Below are 19,599 nucleotides of genomic sequence, written 5' to 3' on the forward strand. Positions count from 1 at the left end.
TCATATTGTTGTTCCACCTATAGGGTTGCAGACCCCTTCGGCTTCTTGGGTACTTTCTCTAGCTCCTCCATTGGGAGCCCTGTGTTCCATCCTATAGATGACTGTTAGCATCCACTTCTGTATTTTCCAGGCACTGGCATAGCCTCACAGGAGACAGCTATATCAGGGTCCTGTCAGCAAAATCTTGCTGGCATAGGGCAATAGTGTCTGTGTTTGGTGGCTGATTATGGGATGGACCCCCGGTGGGGCAGTCTCTGGATGGTCCATCCTTTCGTCTTAGCTCCATACTTTGTCTCTGCAACTCCTTCCATGGGTATTTTATTCCCTATTCTAGGGAGGAATTCTGCTGAACTTTTATAACAAACATTTGTGGTTAACTCTATAAAAAAGAAAAGAGACTAAGTTTGATGGGCATGACGTGCCAAAAACCTAATTTCTGATATGATTTATTATTCAGTTATTAGAACCAATGTCTGAAGCACAATATGTCATTAACTCACACATTGTCCTTCTAGAACGATTGTCATGACTTCTGCACATTTATTGAATATTTACTTACTACCAGGCATTCCGCTAAGTACTTTATACTGATTGTCTCGGTTCACGTAAAAATTCTGTAAGACAGATATTATTTTGTATGTCGAACATGGGGCTCAACAGTTTAGTGACTTTTCCAAGGTCCAGAATGTCAGAGTCACAATTTGAATCCAGCCATATTAAACAGCTATATTATGCCATATATTATGAAGAGAGAGATGAACATACTTTGTTATTAATACTCTTTCACATAAATAGTTGTTATTTGGGGGGCGTGTTTACTGACGTCAGCTCGTGTGGGTCTTACCAGTCTGGATAAGAAGTAGCAAACTGAAAGACTGAGCTATGAGAAGGGTGAATACTGTGTGGACTCCCGGAGCCTGCTCAGCACTCCGAGACGGTGTGCAGACAGCTGGAGACACGAGTCTCCCCAACACTGACGACCCTAAGAGCTTGTCTCTGCTAATAGAGCCCCTCAGCTCTTCCCCTGACCTTGTCATCCTCCTCCTCCCCCACCCCTCAATTAAGCCACATGGTTCTCATTGGTTCAGGACTTATATGTGGCGATGATCCATGGTGAGAGATGTGGAGTAGAAAAGCCAGGTGATGTGGACATCTTACAGTGTAGCTAGAGATAGAGCACTTGGCTCGCATTCACAAAGCCCTGGGTTCAATCCCCAATAGCACAAGATGTTTTTTAAACGGACATTATTCTGTATGTTCAAGATGACAAACCCACAAGCTATCCCTGACAACAGACCAGGGCGGTTCTATTAGATACACGTGCCAAGCACCAAATCGTGTACACGGGACTGTTTCCTTCAGGTAGCTAACAAGTTTCTTTCAAGTGTCCAGTGCTTCTTTCTTATGATGGGAGCCTCATGCAGAACTTTTGAAAATGATTGTGTTCTCAGAATTTTCCAATAGAGAATCTTCCTTTTATTCTCTCTTTACAGTCGGTAAACAATAGAATAGATTTTATTGGTGGAAATTTTTAAGGAAAAGAGTTTTTGACTTACCAAATATAAGAGCATTGTATAGTATTGGGTGATGTGAGCTACGTAGTTTAGAGTCTTTTCCAGGAATTTTAAGAGCTCCAAACTTTAGTTTTTAATAATATCGTGTTAACATATGTCTTAAATATATAGCAAAACTGTCATTGGGGGTGACAGGGAGAAGCCGCTGATCTCCGAACTCTAGATGATGACTTTAAAATCAGTACCAGCAATATTCTTAGACTTGGAAATCGGTTTTCAAAATTGATAAACTTTATAAAATGTGCACGGGTACTTCTTGATTCTGATTCGCTCTCTGTGTTTAGCTAATATTGTAACACTTCTCAGCTTGCTTAGCATCTCAGATGAATCCGTCAGCCATTTAAGCTCTGAGGAAAGCCTGCCTGCTTCTGCTCTCTGGGTCTTGAATAATGATAGGCCCCTCCTGAAGATAAGCTGGTGATAGTTCAAGCAGGGGTTTTCCTACCTGGCTTATCACTCTTCTCCTAAACCACAGCCTGCCTTTTGATAGCTCTAATAATTAATTTGGTCTTCTCTCTTTCTTCTCCCCCCCCCTGCTCTGTTCTCCCTTGTCTGTTCGCAGGTTATCTTGACGAATCAAATTACGACCCATCTGAGTGGAGCCCTCCCTTCTCAAGCAGACCTGGTGTCTCCAGCTGATGATTTGTCCCTGTCTGAAGGTAAAGGATCTGTCCTGGGGAGACTGAAACTTGACACTGACTTACAGCCTCCTGCCTCCTGTTGAGAGCCGGGAGACATGGCTACTGAACTCTGGTCAGTTCTGCTGGCTGGAGCCTGGTGATTTAGACTTGGGCATCTTGAGGGACAGTGATCTATTCTTGTCTTTTGCTGGCTCTGAGTGAGTTCCCTTTGAGGCATCGTCATACTCATCCATCATTGCCCCATGGATGGAGTCTTGTTACCCCTCTGCGGTGCCCCCCTAACCAGTTGCTGACTATTTCTGAGACTGATACTCCAGCATTGCCTTTATTGGTGGTCCCCTGTGGTGATCTCACCTTTTCTTTGAACCAAACACCTCTAGACTGTCTGAAAGTGTGCAGTGGTTCCATGTGCAGGTGATGTGACATTCCTGATCAGCTGTACAGAAGGAACATGACAAGGTCTTCACAGGGGCAAAGCTGCCCATTTTCTATGCCACCTCCTACTTGCAAAGGTCAGACAGGCTTGAATTTTGAAGGCAGCGAGCCTTGAGTAGTTGGGGGAACTACATCAGCAGCCAGAAGGTGGTTTCTGATGTTGTTGACAGTCCTTCCTTGACATTTCTAGGCTCTTCTAGTTGCAGTTGAATTTGGGGCACGGCGCTATGGGAAGCACACAGTCCTTCTAGCACATCTTCCCTTTCTACTTTCTAAAAATTGGTCATGATGGAAGACAGGGGACTTTCAGGCCTGGCAAGGCTCCTGACTGCCTGGCCAGGTAGGCTTCCTGGACCACTTTAGTCTCAGCCTGGAAGCCCCACATGTCTGCTTCTTGGTGTTGTCTTTGGAGTGAAAGCTAATGATGTATTTGTGAACGCTGTGAAGGGCTGTGTCCCTTCCTCCCTCACTCAGTGCTCTGTCACCCTCCTGCCACCTGAGCTGAGACTTGAACAAGCTGAAATTCACCTCTCCTTCAACTTCTCTCATCAAATCAGTTTCAGCTTTCTTTCCAAATATATTCTTCACAAGTCTCTTCATTTTCTTTGTGATTTGTGTTGTGATCAAGTGATTTATTAAAACTCATAATTGGCTCATTTTAATAAACCCTGTAGGACCTTCTGTTTCCATTCTACTCTTTGGCTTCCTTCCAGGGTGTTTCCCTCCTACTCAGCTCGCTGAGGGTTGTCTTTCTGAGGATGTGCTAAAAGAAGTGTGCCGATTTGAAAATATTCAGGGATTTTGGGTTTATTGTAACAACCATGCTATACAACATGGGGTTCAGCAAATGCAAAGACACCCGTATCTTTCTTCTGAGTGGACCAGTTCCTAGAACCCCACTAAACAAGGCTAATCTTTCTTAACCATTCCGGGTCAGCTCTCTCCTTGCTAGTCAACCTACTAAGTCCTTGAATGAAGCATCCGTGTCAAGTATGCAATCTTCTCATGCCCTTCCCTCACTCTAGAGCAGCGTTTCTCTTTGTCCCCTTCCCCTCTTCCCAAGGACTTCAGGCTCAATGACTGCCTCTTGCATAGAGAGAGTCTCCTGACCCATACTCCTGGTCCTGCTCTCTTCTCCCTCTATGCCTTCTCTACCTTCTCAGATATGTAAAGAAATGGTGGCGCACGCCTTTAATCCCAGCACTCGGGAGGCAGAGGCAGGCGGATTTCTGTGTTCGAGGCCAGCCTGGTCTACAGAGTGAGTTCCAGGACAGACAGAGAAACCCTGTCTCGAAAAACAAAAAACAAACAAACAAACAAAAAAATGCTCTAAGAAGATTAACTTGGTAGATATTTCTTTCTGCTGCTAGAGATTAAATTTAGGACTACATGCATGTTATAATGGCAAGGCCTTTACCACTGAAATATATAACAAGCTTTAAACTCCCGGATTCTCAGAGACACACACTATGCTGTATTCTTTTTGTGTTCATGCTTTATGTCAGTGACCAACAAAGGTTATAGGCATACTGTGAGCAGTAAGTAGATATTAAGTGAATACCACAGAAGATAGTGACCAGTACTCTGCCTATGTATGTCATTAAAAATCATTATGACTACATATACACACACATACCATATGCACCATATATACAATATACACAAACACATTCAAATACTATACATGCACACATCACGCAAACAATATATGCACTACATACAAACACACTCAACAAACCATACATGCACACATCACACACACTCAAAACATATATATCATATACACACTATATACAAACACACTCACAAACAATACATGCACATATTACACACACACATACATACCCCATATACATATACTATATACACACTACACACAAACACATTCAGGAACAATACATGCACACATGACACACAGATACATACCTTATACATATACCATATACACACAATACACAAACACACTCATAAACCATACCTGCACACATCATACCCACACACAAAATATACATATACCATATATACACTACACACAAGCACACTCACATACCATACATGCACACACACACTTGTTCAGCTCTGAGGAAATTGGAAGATTATCTTTCTTCTTTATTTGGAAACAAGTTCCCAGAATCCTGCTTTATATTAAGCAAAGTGGAATGAAATGGCAGGGGAAGAAATGGCTTTGGACTCTAGTGTAATGGCAACAGGAAAATGATAGCAGCAAAGGAAGTTCCTAGCTCATCCTTAGGTAACTAGCTGTTCCTGACTATGAAGCCCTAATGGCGATTGAAGCAGTTGGGGTTTTGTTTGTTTGTTTGTTTGTTTTGTTTTTTAAGGTATTTTGCTTGTATAGCTAAATAGGTAAAGAGGATGTGGGAGTGTTTTAACCAAAGTCTAAAATGGGGTCATTTACCAGTAAGTTAAAATGAACAGATTTTGGCTGGGGAAAACACTTGCCTAATACTCTTGAAACAACAACATTCCGTCCCGAGAACTTCAGACAAAGAGGTGGGGGTCATTTCTTAGAACATTCATTCCTGATCAAATATATTGCAATGGTCCCTAAGTTCCTATGAGAGAGAGAGAGGAGAAATACATGGCACAAAATGCTTGTGGTTTCAGTCCTTTATTTGGTCACCTTTGCCTATGCGCTAACTAATGACGATGGGCAAGTCTTTTCATCACTTTGGACCTCAGTTTCTTCTTCTGCCTGATGTTAGTTTGAAGAAGTGAGCGATTGCTTGAGTCTTTTTCAGTCCTGACAGGGTGAGGTGGGTCTGCAGATGGGCAGCACCCAGCCACGGGTGGCTCTTCTGTTTCACAGAGTAAACCTGTAATGGATTTCAGCTGCAGAACAGAGGCCCTTGCTTAAACAGTGTTCACTTGAAAACAGTTGTGGGGTGAGAGCATGCAGCCAAGAGCAGCCAGCAATAAAATGATCTGGGTTGACCTGAGAGAAGCACCCAGCAGGGGTTGATCCGGGAAATGAAGTCCCTTCTGCTCTGCTGCAGAGAAGGGAATACAAGTGACCTGGTCCAACTGAGCCGTCTCTTCTGCCCAAGCTGATCCTGTGCTATTAATATCTGCCAGCTGCAAGCCCAGAGCATCCCCTGCTGAGATCAAAGGAGCCCCTATCTTAGCTGGAACAAGGTCATCTGCACAGGGCTATAAAAGTAAGTCCTGGCTGGCTACAAGGATGGCTATGGGGGAGGAGAAGTCAGGAGATGGGAGGCACTCTGTGCTCCTTTAATCTCAGCTGACCAGCTGTTGCCCTCCCAGTGTTTGTAGAGTTGAGAGTTCTTTGTTTTGGCATTGCTGCCTCTGCCTTATTCAATTTGTGCCTGGGTTGTTGTCTGGATTAAGCACACCTAGTGTTCACAGTTTGGGTCCCCAATATGAGTCCCTGCATTGCAGTTTCATTCCAGTGTTGACTTAACAGCTCTGAGGTGGGATGGCCAAAGAAGGAAGGAGTGGACTCCATAGGCCGACGCCTTTCCCAACCGATTCCTGCCCTACACAGCTTGTGTCTTAGGAAGGAATAAGAGGACACATTCAGTTACTTGGCGTTTTTGCAGCCTGCCTTTCATGAACTACCCTCATTGATTCAAGAAAATAGAACATTCAGGGTCCATGCAAAGTCATCCCAGCCCAGGGTGTTTCTCACTCTCTCTGGGTTGCATACACTTCTGATTGGCTATATGTTCATATGGAAGAGACACAAAGAGAATAAGGGACAGACAGCCCCAGAAATGAATACGGAATAAGAAAGAAGCAATATAGAAAGAGGGGTGTGTGTCAAGCCTGCCAAAGTGTCTTTGCTAACTAGAGCAGCCTCAACAATGAGGTCATTTGCCTGACTCTGTACAGTAGAGTTAAAATCCCACCAGTTGGTTGCTCTTTAGACCCCCTACTGTCTTACAATAATATCAGGGCTGGAAAAGACTTCATGGTTGTTCTATTTGTCCAGCCCATCATTTCACAAATGAGACCAAGTTTAAAAAAAATAACAATATTTATTGTTTTATGTTTTCCATAATTCTAGACCTGAGTAGGTAGTGTCATTCAAAGCAACTTTTCCAGATAATTGTTTTAATGGTGAAAATCCTGATATACATACTATCAGAAATCATTCAACAGTTATTGCAACTCTTCTGATTCTTAGCTCTTGTAGTTCTTCCTTGCGGCAACTCAGAAGAGACCCTGGGTTGCTGGGCCTCAGTCACAGGGACTCTCTTTCCTCGTATTGGTCATTAGGGAAGGGGTCTAATGACCTAGCTGCCCATAAATGCCTATCCTATTCTGACCTAGGATTTGAGCAGAACTGACCCAAGTCCCCATACACTGGGGCATGGTTGGTAGGTGACATTGTTGTGTAGTAGCAAGATTGGAGCTCTGCTCAACTCGCACCTTTAACTTGCTCTCTTCTGATGGTTTGGGAGGGTAGCAGTTAATTTTCAATATGGTGACATGTCAGGCCCACTTGAGGAGTCCCAAGTCGTTTCATGGGATGGAAGACATTACCGGGCTGCCACCCAGTGTTCCGACATCTGGTGCGTTGGTATCTTCTTATCTCTGTTAGTAGTCTTTGGTTGACTACAGCACATGGAAAGTAAAACTTGAAAGTGCATGGAAGGGTCAAAGATAGAACAAAAGAAGAAGTAAAATGTGCTCCTTACCAGAACCAGGAGTGGATTTTAGTTTTAGTGCTGGAAGCCTTTCTATTCCTGTGGCAGTCAAGGGAATTGATGGCTGATTTCATTTGCAAGAGAAAGTATTTTGGGATTCAAATTCCCTAACAAGCCACCCTTGCAAAAAGCTGGAGTCCATTTGAAAGATTATATGCAAGTGTGTGTGGCTTGTGTGTCTTTTAAAATAAATTTAGCAAGCAAAAGCAGCTCCGAATGGTTGGGGCGAATCGGGGACTCGTGGTTGTGAAAGAAGCAGACTTCAAAGCGTGGTATGAATTCTCTCGTTTTATTTCCACTCTTGCTTTCCAGCTGGCTCTGCTCTGAATTTACTGCAGGATGTTTGAAAATGCGGCTCCCTGCTAATCTCAGACAGTTGCTGTGATCAATGCTCTCTTTCATTTCCGATAAAAAACACTGGTGTTTCTGCTTAAATTGTGTGTACTTTCAGCTTTATTATTTTAGTTGTGATTTATTGTTCTGCATTACCCAAATTTGTAATCCATTAACCACAAACTTTTGGGTGGGTTGGTCAAGTTAGCCAACTCTCTCCACATGTTAGCTCCAAGCCCTTCAGAGTTCAAGCTCACACTGGAGTTCATAGGTTTGTGTAGATCAAGTAGACGTTGGAATGTGGGTGGAGCAGGTTCACACCCACTACTCGGAGGTATGGTGCATGGCTATAATTGGTGCTTTGAAAGCATCAGGTGTCCCTGTGTGATTTTGAGGTTAATATTAACAGCTGTTGTCAACAGCATTTAATTAGCATTTCCATAGTACTATAAATTGTCTTAAAATGATAAATGTCTTAGTCCACCTCAAGCAACTGGAGCATGAAGAAGAGAAGGAGACTGCTCAAAGGCCACACCGTGAGTGAAGGGTGGTGCCAGGGACAGGAGTCACCGTGTTTCCCATGAAACCTTAGATTTGGACATCACGGCTTCTTCAGAGTGAGTTTTGGATAAAGATATTTAAAGGACCCAGTGATCTTTCAGTTTTTATTCCAAAGCCACAGACATATGTCAACACACAGGGCGTTCATGTGTTTCTCTTCCCAAGGGCACACATATTTGCCCATGCCACACATTCCCTGCAGTCTAGAATCTACAGTGCTTGCCTGTGCCTATATTACTTCCAGCAACTGTTTAGATGCCATGGAAATTCTAATTTATAGGGAAAAAAAGAAGATTAAAAGCACACAAAAAATGTGTGGTGTTTGGCTACAGAAAGTCTAAATATTGTGTAAGGCAGGGGAAACTGGAGTTGAGAGGAGGCTGGCACAGCCTGCAAATGTCAGAAAAGCCATAAATCTCCAGAGGGAGAGGAACCGAGTGAGGGTTCTCAGTCAGGAGGCCAAGGGGGCAATATAACCATGACTGAAGGATCAAAGGAGAGGGGAGCATTAAAGCCAAGCACTGGGAAGTCCGCTTAGCCATGAGCTCGGTGCTCTGGTGAAGGAAGACACAGTTGAAGCACAGGTGTATGGTAGCCACTCTGGGTGACAGTCAGAGAGAACAGTCTTTGACAGTTTTATAAGATCTGGATATGTGGGGCTTTGGTTTTGTTTTGTCCTGTTTAAATTTTTAAAATTATATTTCTTTATGTTTGTCTGCATGCATGTGTATATGTGTGGCACAATGCGGTACCCACACGTGGGCAGGCCAGAGAAGAACTTGTGGGAGTTGGTTCTTTTCTTCTATCATGTGAGTTCCCAGGGTAAAATTTATCATCGGGCTTGGTGAGCCTCTTTTACCCACTAAGACAAAGTATAGACTTTATTTTGTTTTGAGATAGGGTTTTACTACCTAGTCCAGGTTGGCCTTAAATTTGTGATCCTCCTGCCTCTGCCCGCCAGGTGCTCTAGGATAGGTGTTGTGAAAGTACTTCCCCTTATTTTCAGAGCCTTTTACCATCTAAAATTTACTCTCTGGTTTCCCAGGTCTGCACATGTTTTTGTTAAGGGCTCAGGGACTGAGGGGATTCAGTCATCAGAACCAAGCTTTGTCAGTTGCCTCCATGCAGAGGTAACAAGGCCAAAGAGAATGGTATGATCCTGGAGGCTTTCCAGTTGGAAGGGATTTCTGAGAAGATATCCTTATTGGCCATCAACATAGAGAGCTCTATACCAAGGGTGGGACACCAGTAAGTCAGACTGATGGCAGAAGGGGAAAGTAGCTGATTTGTTTAGTGTTGTGTTGTAATGTGACATGAAGTGCTTTCAAACATGCGTTTATAGAATTGACTGGTGGAGTGTCACAATGTCCTGTGAAGTAGTATATCCTAAGAACAGCCCAGACAAACTCTGACAAAGGTTCTTGTGTCTGTTCCTTCCACAGCCATGTGCTCTGGAAGATGGAGAACACCCCTAATTAGATCTGCTCTTCAGTAAAAAAATATGGAGGACTTGCATTTCTCCTGTAGAACCTTTCTTCTGTTGTTTGTGAACTTTATCTAGAGGGTTTATTAACATACACGTTCCTGAGCTTCTACTCCTAGACTTCCAGTTGATCTGGGTAAAAAACAAAGAATTTATAGGTCAACCAAATTCTGAGCCTTCGAGAATAGGATAGTGTTGGTCCAGAGGTCACAATTTAAGGACCATTGCTTGTTCAGTAAGTCTCTATGGGAAACATCCCCGGGATCAAGACAGATGTGTTTTCATCTGAATTCTCACCAATGATGCTTCCTGTAGGCTGGGATAGAGGATACAGAGACAGTCTTGGAACTCTTGAAAGTAAGAGCAGAAGAAAGTCCATGAATATGTGCTACTAGTATTGATGGACTATGTATGTGCCTGACTTTGTTCCACCATTGTTATATAGAATCCTTACAGCAACTCTACAAAAAGACAGCATTCATTATCCCATCTTACAGGCAAAGGGCCTGGGACTTATATGGCAAAGTTAGTTAGTTGTGGAGGCAGACTCCAGCCCATTGAAGCTAGTTCCAAAGTTTACATTTTAATCTACCAAGTTCGTCTGTGAAGATTTAATTAAGAGTTTCTTAATCTATATGCAATTGGGAACCAAAATGTAGTCAAATCGTATGGAGAATCAGACATCCAGAGACTTCAATCATTCTATTTATTTCCCCATATCTCTCTGTACCATGGCTTTGCATCGTCCTTAGCCTTGATCTTATGAACGGGTTGGCCCCACTGACCTGCTATGTCTGTACATCAGTTATCCTTTTGCCCAAGAGTTGGAACTAAGAAGACTTATGACAAATGGAATGTTCAATGCTATTCTCCTTGTATGAACACCCATAAAGTGGGGTAAGTTCCCTTTATATAGACACAGCATAACATCTAATGGAGGGACCGACCTTGCCCAGTTGAGCATGTGTTAGGGTAAGTTTGATAATAGGACTGACTCCTTCTTTCAGTCCTGTCCACTCTGAGTGTCCTCTCCCTTGAGAATTTAGTCTTAATTACCTCTCATGAGCCCATGCCTTTAAGCCAGTGTACTGTGCTATAAAATAAAATAAAACAAAATAAAATAAAATTATTGTCTTTCTGGTCCCAAACAGCTATCTGGCTCCTCCTTGACCCATTGTTTGTTTGTTTTATGCTTACAACAAGCCCTAAAGTTTGTCTTCATGGGAAAGAAAGATCTCTTGTTTATCCATAAATCTTTACTTAGTCTTAATTATTAATTGTTGTTTTAGATATGGTCCCTAACCTAACTCTACTAATTTTTCCTCATATTCGGAGTCATATAAAAGAAGCACATTAGCACAGACTATATAGTCCATGATCAGCCATCACCTATCAACTGCTTAGGACAGCGCAAAGGTGGAAGAACCGGTTGTCAGCTCAGTAATTGAAATTCATACACTGTAAATTCTCCATCCACAAGCTGTATCCTTGCTATGATTTTAAATAAGCTGGAGCAAAATTACTATCTTCAGGAGAGGTTCTCCAGTTATGAGCTAAGTGTAATTCATATGTGTATGTGTTTGTTTGTGTGTGTGTGTGTGTGTGTGTGTGTGTGTGTGTTTTGAGCAGTTGTTGAGTTGATTTTCTTAATTATATCTCCATTAGATTCATAAAAAGCCAGCTAAGACAGTCCAGGTTTCCTAGCTGTACCACTTCCTGCTATAAAAGATGGATATTCACAATGTGATCAGAAAATGAATGGAACAGACTGTTCCGTTTTAAAATATGATATATAAATGAGTGAAAATGCCGAAATAAGCTGAGTGTGAGGCTGCATGCCTATAATTCCAACATGAGGAGGCTGAGGCAGGAGGATCAAAAGTTCAAGACCTTCCTAGGCTACCCACCAAGACTGTCAAAACAAACAAATGTGAAAATGACAGGATAAAATCATTTTTGTACAAATAATACATTCCACCAACAACAAATGACAAGGAGAAGGTGTTCCCCTAAGATATTTATAACAGACATACAATTAGCAATTGAAATCTTCAAAGGTCAAGCTCAGGAAACAAGTCAGTGCCCAAGTGGCTCCGAGCACCATGGATAGATACAGAGCCCAGATCCAAAGGAAAGGACTGCTTGTTCCTTTAGGGCTCAAACTGAGCCCTGGGAGAGTAGCTTTCTCTCTGAGCTGCTAGCACTAAATTACTGTAAGCCAGCAAGAAAATCCTATTCTCAAGTCACTAAAATGTAAGGTCCATGAGGCTTTGTCCACTCTTAGGCCCCCACAGAGAAGAACAGTGACAGGAAAGGGCAGTTACTCAGCAGATGTCTGGTGAGTGGATGAGGCACCTGCAGGCAAAAGAGTCTTGCTCAGAGCTTTAGGCCTAAGGCACGACACCACCACTGGAATTTTTAATAACTTCACACATTGTGAATGCCCCCACATTCCTTCAATGTATGTCGGTGCTAACTGTAAGATGAATGGCAGCAGGTAATACAGAGAAAGGACCAGCCAGAGAGTACAGGAAGAGGAATCTCACTCACACAGAGGTGGAGATGGTGGGACTTTAGACTGATAGTCTAAGGATATTTATTAGACTCCTATGATCTGTTCGTTCCCGCATTAGCCAGGCCGGAGGAATCTGAGACAGATGCTCTGGGCCCTGCTGATTAGGAAGCTCACAGGTAGTGCTGTATGTAACGGGCAGATTAGTAGCAAAGTTGGGTAAAATTTTGTAAAAAATTCAAAAAGTTAAACTGAAAAAGTTTTAAAATTTCAATATTTGGTGTCACAATGGCACAGGTTTTGGGAGATTGTGAAGTGAACACATGAAACTCCTAGCTGGGGGATGGGCTCTGTAGTCTTCAAGAGGAAGCTTCAGCTGGACTTGAAAGGCTCCTTAACAGTTTTTAAGGAGAAAGGGGGCTCTCATTTGGTGTTCCAAGCAGACAGAAGGTTATATATATATATATATATATATATATATATATATATATATATATATATTTATATTTATATGGAAATAGAAGACAGAGGTGGAGACCCAACTGTGAAAGATCTCCATCATGCTAATCAGTCTTTTGTTTGTCTTGTTTTTGTTTTTGCAAGTCTGGTACCCAACCATCATAATAGAGCCATTTTGTAGCTGGAAGATATTTCTCAAGTACTAACTTAAAGACTAGAAATGATAGGAACCAAACAGAGGCGCTTCCATCATGGTCACTTTAAGGTTGGAATAACCCTAACCTAATAAGAACCTCTTGGTATGCTTTAGCCCTTCTAAGGTCCTGAGTGGCCAGACCTACTTTTGATTTCCCATTTTGTTGGCTCAAGGGAGATTTATCTCATACATTAGGCTTCTAAAATTATCATGTGAGCCTGGCTTGGTAGTTCATGCTTGGTTTTTCTAGGCCTTGAGAGAGGGAGGAAGATCAGGAGGAGTTCAAGGTAATTTTGAACTGCATAGTGAGTTTGAGGCCAGCCTTGGCTATAGGAGTCCCATTTAGCTCTCCATCCATTTCTCAAAGTGCCTTGTGGTTGGAAATGACATCAGAATACCTATAATTCATTGTTAGGATGTAAGAGAAAAAGAGCAAATGATTTAAAGTCCTAAATGATACTGTGAAAATAAATACATGTATGCCTCACATTCCTTTTGCTAACAGTTGCAACAGTAATGTGTCACGTGACTAGTATACGCTAGACATTGTACCGAGTACTGAGAAAGCCAGTAAGTTTGTGAGGTTCAGTTTATTTTCAGTGTTGTGATCAAGCCTAGAATCTTTATGTTGTTGTTTCCACTCATATAAGTTTTTCTCTACTTTTCTATTGTTTGAGGATTTCACACATACATAGAATTAAAGTGTTTTGATCAAACCCACCCTACTCCCTTCCCTCCAATTCCTCCCCTAGCCTATCTACTGCTTTTTCTTCCCAGCTTCATGTGCTCTTTTTCCTTAAACACACTGAGTCTACTAGGCGCTGTCTGCATGTGCATGGGTGTAGGATGGGTGTTCTCTCATTCCTGAAGGGTGTTTGCATCCCTGAAGAAAACTGACTCTTCCTCTCCCGGAAGGCATCAGTTGCCAAGAGCGCCTCAGCTAGGAGTGGGACTTCAGGAGCCCCTCCCACATCTATACTGGGAACTTAACTGGCTTGGACTCAAGTCTTAGGCATGAAGTCATAACCTCCTCCACGAGTTCACGTATGCAATGGTGCTGCTGTGTCCAGATAATACTGTTTCACTGCAGTGTTCACTACCTCTAGTCCTGCCTCCTTTTCCTCAGTGATCCCTGAGCTTTGGAGGAAAGGGATGTGATATGGATGTGATAAGGATTTGGAAAACAGAAAGCCAGTTACAATATAATAGTACAAGGGGGCCATGTTCTCGTTCCTGCAAGCAGCAGAACTCGGCAGCTTCAGCCATATGGCTCTGGCTCTAGAGTTAAGAATTGAAGGAACTACTGGGACAATTGATGCTGGTTAGCTGGAGCTAAGAAATCAGCAATGATTAAGAAGAGACCAGCATCACTCAAGTGAAATCTTCTGGGAATTGTTTTCTGGGAGCACAAAGAAGATGTGTTCCAGAGATAGCCAAGGTTCTACCTCATGCTGCTGCTGGATTTGGTAATGTGTAAGAGTCACCCAGGTGATACTTATTTTGAAGGCATGAGGTGTCATGAAGAACAGCTGAGGTTTGGCACTGTGAGAGGTCATGGAAGGACATTGGAGAAGGTGTAGCCTCCGCTTTAGTTGATAGCCCAGGACTGAAGGGGTCATGCAAAGGATTTGAGGCTTGGCACCATGAAAAGAGCCTATGAGAGGCTATTGGTGAAGCCTAGTTGGAGTGGAATACCCCAGTGTATTGGAGATGTCAATACCATGGGATGATCACCAAGAACAGCAGCCGTAGTCGAGTGGATCAACCTGAGCTTAGAGTGCTACAGAGGGCAGAGCTGGAGAAGTGATGCCAGACCTTAGGAGGAGTCCAAAAGATCAAGTGGAATCCCAGACACTGAAACAAGAAGCTGTAACATTGAAATTGCCTTGGAGACTCAAAGATGTTAAAGATGCCAGAGACATGAGCTGCTAACAGGGAGTGGAACCAGCCCAGGAGAAAGAAGTTTGTTGCATTCAACAAAGATGAAAAAGGAGTGGAGATCTGAAGACTGCTTTGACATCAGCCATGGAGATGCAGAGTTTGGAATTTGCCCAGCTGGTTTCCTGTCTTTCTTTGAGGATTACAGTTAAACGATTGGATGGATCTCAGAAGAGACCTTGAACTTTGGACTTTTAACATTGTTGAGACTGCTATAGACTATGAGAACCTTGAAAGTTGGACTAAATGTATTTTGCATTATGCTATGTTTAAGTATGGCCCCACATAGACTCATGTGTTTGAACAAGTCTATGGGGGCCAGGGAGTGGAATGTGATGGTTTATATATTCTTGGACCAGGGAATGGCACCATCTGGAGGTGTGGCCTGGTTGGAATAGGTGTGACCTGGTTGGAGTAGGTGTGTCACTGTGGGTGTGGGCTTAAGACTCTCACCCCAGTTGCCTGGAAGTCAGTCTTCCACTAATAACCTTTGGATGAAGACATAGAACTCTTAGCTCTGCCTGTGCCATGCCTGCCTGGATACTGCCATGCTCCCACCTTGATGATAATGGACTGAACCTCTGAACCTGTAAGCCAGCCCCAATTAAATGTTGGTTTTTATTAAAAAAAAAAAAAGACTATTCCAGTCTTTTATCCTCATCCTCTGTACATTTACCATCTGTGAGTCTCTGTGTTGATTGCCATCTACTACAAAAAGAAGCTTCTGTGATGAGGGTTGAGAGGTCCACTAATCTATTGGTATAAAGATAAGAACTTGGGGGCAGTGTATTTAGTATGTCCGTTTGGTAGAATAATGAATGGAATCAAGTTCCACCCTAGGGCCTATGATCTAGCTGGCCACAGGGTTTTGACTAGAGTTATCTGAAAAAGAGAAAACATTGACTAAGAAAATGCCTCCATAAGATCCTGCTGTAAGGCATTTTCTTCATTAGTGATTGATTGGGATATGGGGAGAGGCACAAGCCCATTGTAGGCAGTGCCATCCCAAGCTGGGTAAGATCCTGATGTAAGGCATTTTCTTAATTAGAGATTGATTGGGGTATGGAGAGAGGGACAAGCCCATTGTAGGCAGTGCCATCCCAAGCTGGTGGTCCTGTGTTCCATAAGAAAGCAGGATTGGCAAGTCATAAGGAGTAAAGCTGTAAATGTCTGCATTTTCCATGGTGTCTGCATCAGCTCCTGCCTCCAGCATCCTGCCCAGTTCAAGTTACTGTCCTGGCTTCCTTCAATAATTAACAGTGATGTGGACGTATCAGCCAAATAAACCCTTTCCTCCCCAAGTTGCTTTTGGTCATAGTGTTTCATCACAGCAACAGGAACCCTAACTAAGACACCCAGTTTATGGTACCAGGCACAAGCTTTGTCTTGTAGCGCAGGCTTTAAATCTAATCAGATAGTGACTAGTTACTCCCATAACATGCACTCTCTTGTCAAGGCATCCTATTGTAGCCCACAGAGGTCACAGCTGTGTAGGACAATTGATTCCTTTTCTCCCTTGGTAACTTAAGAGGACCTTTCAGCACTAAGAAATCTAGTTGATGGTGTCAGATAGGAGTGGGGATGACGTCCAGGTTGGTACCAGTTTGATTTGTCTATGTCCTGTGACTCAGGTATGTAGTATCTTCAGCAGTAGGATCTTACCATCAAGTTCCACTGGGTAACCAAGAGCTATGACAATAGCCATTTTTGATGGGGGTGGTGTTTCTATTGAGTCACACTGACCAACTAGAAAGGAGGTCATTCATACCTGCCACTGGGCTTATTATGATAGCCTGTGGTGTCTGGAAGACACGTTGTCTTCTTCCCGCCCCAGTCAGGGGGCATTTTAGAGTATCCCCCTGACCCTCCTTTCCCTTGGCCACACTAAGTGACACCTGTTGGCCTTTTCAGCGTGTTTGTAGGGTTGTGTTCCATCTTTACAAAGCAAGGTGCTATATTCTCCTCTGAGCCTCAGGCAGGCTTCTCTCTTCATCCTATGATGAGTAGAGCAAGCACAGGCTGGGCCACCCCTCTGCAGGCATCTGGCACCTTCCTTGTCATTTTTTTATGCTGGTTGTCTTTGCATTTTGAATCTATAAGCCATAAATATTTAGCATATTTTCTGTAAAGCATAGTACAAACAACCGTTCAATTAAGTTATATAAAACACATTAGAAATAGGACATTTGAAAATGAAACAGGTTCTACCATTCATCTCATTGAGTGGGATGTGTATGTCTGGCACTGGGTCTAATTCCAAATTCTCTCATTTCTCTTTAGAGAATTCTTTACAACCTCAAGAAAAGTGAGGCTGTACCCTCAAATCCATCTGTCTGTCTGTCTATCTATCTATCACCTATTTATTTTTGAGGTGTGCATGCCACAGCATGTGTGTGATCAGAGGACATTTTCTGGAGTTGGTTATCTTCTTCCACCATGGTGGATTGCAGGGCTCAAAGACAGATCATTGTACAAGGTATCAGACACCTTTACCCACTGCGTCATCTCATTGACCTTTGACCGCAAATTTGAGCATTGGCTCCATCTTTTCAATTGCTTGTTCATTAATCCACCCCTTCATTTAGTGTAGAGCATCTATAATATAAAAACCTTACTGGTTGCTCAGAGAATAGAAAGACCAGTTTCAGCCTTGGCCCCACGAGAATATAAAGGCCAATTCTACTGCTCAGCTTCTCTGTTTGGAGCCTTAGAATTTCTACATGCCATAATGAAGTTCAACTTTATGTCTGAGTTGGCCGGGTGTTATGCTATAGTTGATTAATAAAAGATATAGAGAATGACCTGAGTTTATACACATACACATACAACAATTGTGTTATGTTGTACAGCAACTAATGAGTTGTCAAGAATAAGTTGTCAAGTCCAGTAGTAGGATCAGCAGGTAATTCACTTGCTACCAAACCTTAACAACCTGAGTTCGATTCCCAGGACCCACCTGAGGACAAGGAGAGAACCGAGTTGTTCTATGACCTCGACATGCATGTCTGGCATGTATTCACCAATAAGTAAATAAGTAAATGCTATTAAGGGAGAAATGGAGGTCAGTCAGTCTCCATGGTGATGGCAAGGGCCACCATCACAGGATAGCTGAACAAAACTAAGACAGTTCCTTGACTAGTATTTTAATTCAACATGTATGCAGTACCCTGGATCTCATCTGATAGACTGACTGACTGCCTTTGTCCCTGGTCACATCCACTGGTAGCTCAGATTGAGTACCATGCTTCACCAAGAAGTCACCAGCCTGGCCAAGGTAGCTCAGTGTGGCTTACACCTGAGTTGGTCAACTCTTTTTTTTCTTGGGTAGCTTTTTAATGAGAACCAAATCAGATAAACTATTGCTTAGTTCCTAGGCTCACTACAGACGCAATCAATCAATCAATCAATCAATCAATCAATCACATCCTGGTGTAGTGTTATGTCAGGGAACCTGGCTTTTCTATGCTGGTCATCTGGTTCTCATGCCCCTTGGGGCTGGAGTTTGGAGTAATTATTGAAGCAGTCTTGAGAAAGCTTTAACCCTTGAAACTATAGCTGGTTATCAGCAGGCATAATGAAAACCAACTTTTAGCCAGGGTCTCACTACCAATGGCAGTTTAAGATAACTGTCAAAATCATAATTTATCTCCCACTCCTCTCCAAGAAGTAGGAAACTATAATTCACAGATCATTTCTGCTGTTAGAAGCAACTTGTGCCCTCAAATTAAGTTAGTCACCTTCCTTTTCTGGTTGCTCATCTGCTACCTGGGTGAAATGCTCAAAAGAAACCCCACCTGGTTGGCTGTTTCAGATTTTTCAAGAAATGATTCCCTCTATGATGCTATGCTTCTTAGTTGAGTTTGGTGTAATTATTCATCCTCCATATTAATAAGTATGAGTCGAAGCTGAACAATCAAGAGAAGACATCTAAAATTAGCCCTGGCCTTTGATCAACTCATATTAAAAACCATAATAGGAATAGAGAGAGTGTAGTCTTAGCCCTTGGCCTACTGGCAAGCATTCTTACAATGGTGAGTGTACCTGAAGTTTGTGACAAGTGTGTACTGGGGACATCTTTGTCAACATACGTTGGTAACACACTGCTTTGGGAAGGTATGCTTCTATGGCTGTAGTCAGATTGCATTGGGAGCTGTCTGGGAGACAAAGAGGTAAGAAAAAAAAAAAAAAGGTGTATGGACCCCAAGGGACAGGTGATGGTATACCAGGCTGTGAGTTCCACCTTCAGGGCAGGAATCTAGAAGAGTGCAGAGACTCATGAGAAAAGAGATGATCCTGTTGGCCAGTCACTCTTGCTCCAACTACGTGTGGCTAGGAAAGGAAACCAGCTCCCTTGGATTGGATGAAAAATATTGATTTTTTTTCCCCTAACTGGAATTTGACAGGGTCAGTTCATGTCTGGGTTTTCAGCACTTAAAACAGGGCTCTTTTGTCTTGGGAGGCGGCTGGACTGGTTTCTCCTCCAGGCAGGTGCACAGAGGGCGGTTATTGTAGCCTGAAACACAAACACCGAGCCCCTGCACCCTGATCCACACACTCTCCAGCATGGCTCAAGGAAGTAAAATGAACAATGACTCTTGCAACAGGCAAGCACTGTAAATGCCACTCCTGAATGAAATATTTCTTAAAACTTGGTATCCGTAACTTGATCGGCTCTTAAAACTTAATTATATGTCAGGGGAAAGGAAGCCATTGGCTCCTCCAGCTGTCCAGGTTGAACAAGAGCGCACAATGGACCATATCCGATTCGCAGCCATACTT

The 19,599-nt window shown here is 42.8% G+C and overlaps 1 protein-coding gene across 22 annotated transcripts in view; it reads left to right on the forward strand.

Moving 5' to 3' along the window:
• Window positions 1-19,599, forward strand: part of Rad51b (RAD51 paralog B) — a 550,979-nt gene that overhangs the window by 358,406 nt on the left and 172,974 nt on the right. For 20 of the 22 annotated variants that reach the window (XR_003950009.1, XR_003950005.1, XR_003950007.1 and 17 more), the window contains one exon: window positions 2,137-2,233. Coding sequence is in view for 7 of the 22 variants with exons in the window: in NM_009014.3 (NP_033040.2) it covers window positions 2,137-2,233 (97 nt within the window). In the remaining 15 variants the exon portion in view is untranslated. Of the gene's footprint in view, window positions 1-2,136; window positions 2,234-19,599 lie in introns of those variants that run through there. The other 2 variants (XR_003950017.1, XR_003950016.1) reach the window with 1 other exon arrangement.

Source organism: Mus musculus, chromosome 12 (assembly GCF_000001635.26).
Source record: "Mus musculus strain C57BL/6J chromosome 12, GRCm38.p6 C57BL/6J".
NCBI classification, from domain to species: Eukaryota; Metazoa; Chordata; class Mammalia; order Rodentia; family Muridae; genus Mus; species Mus musculus.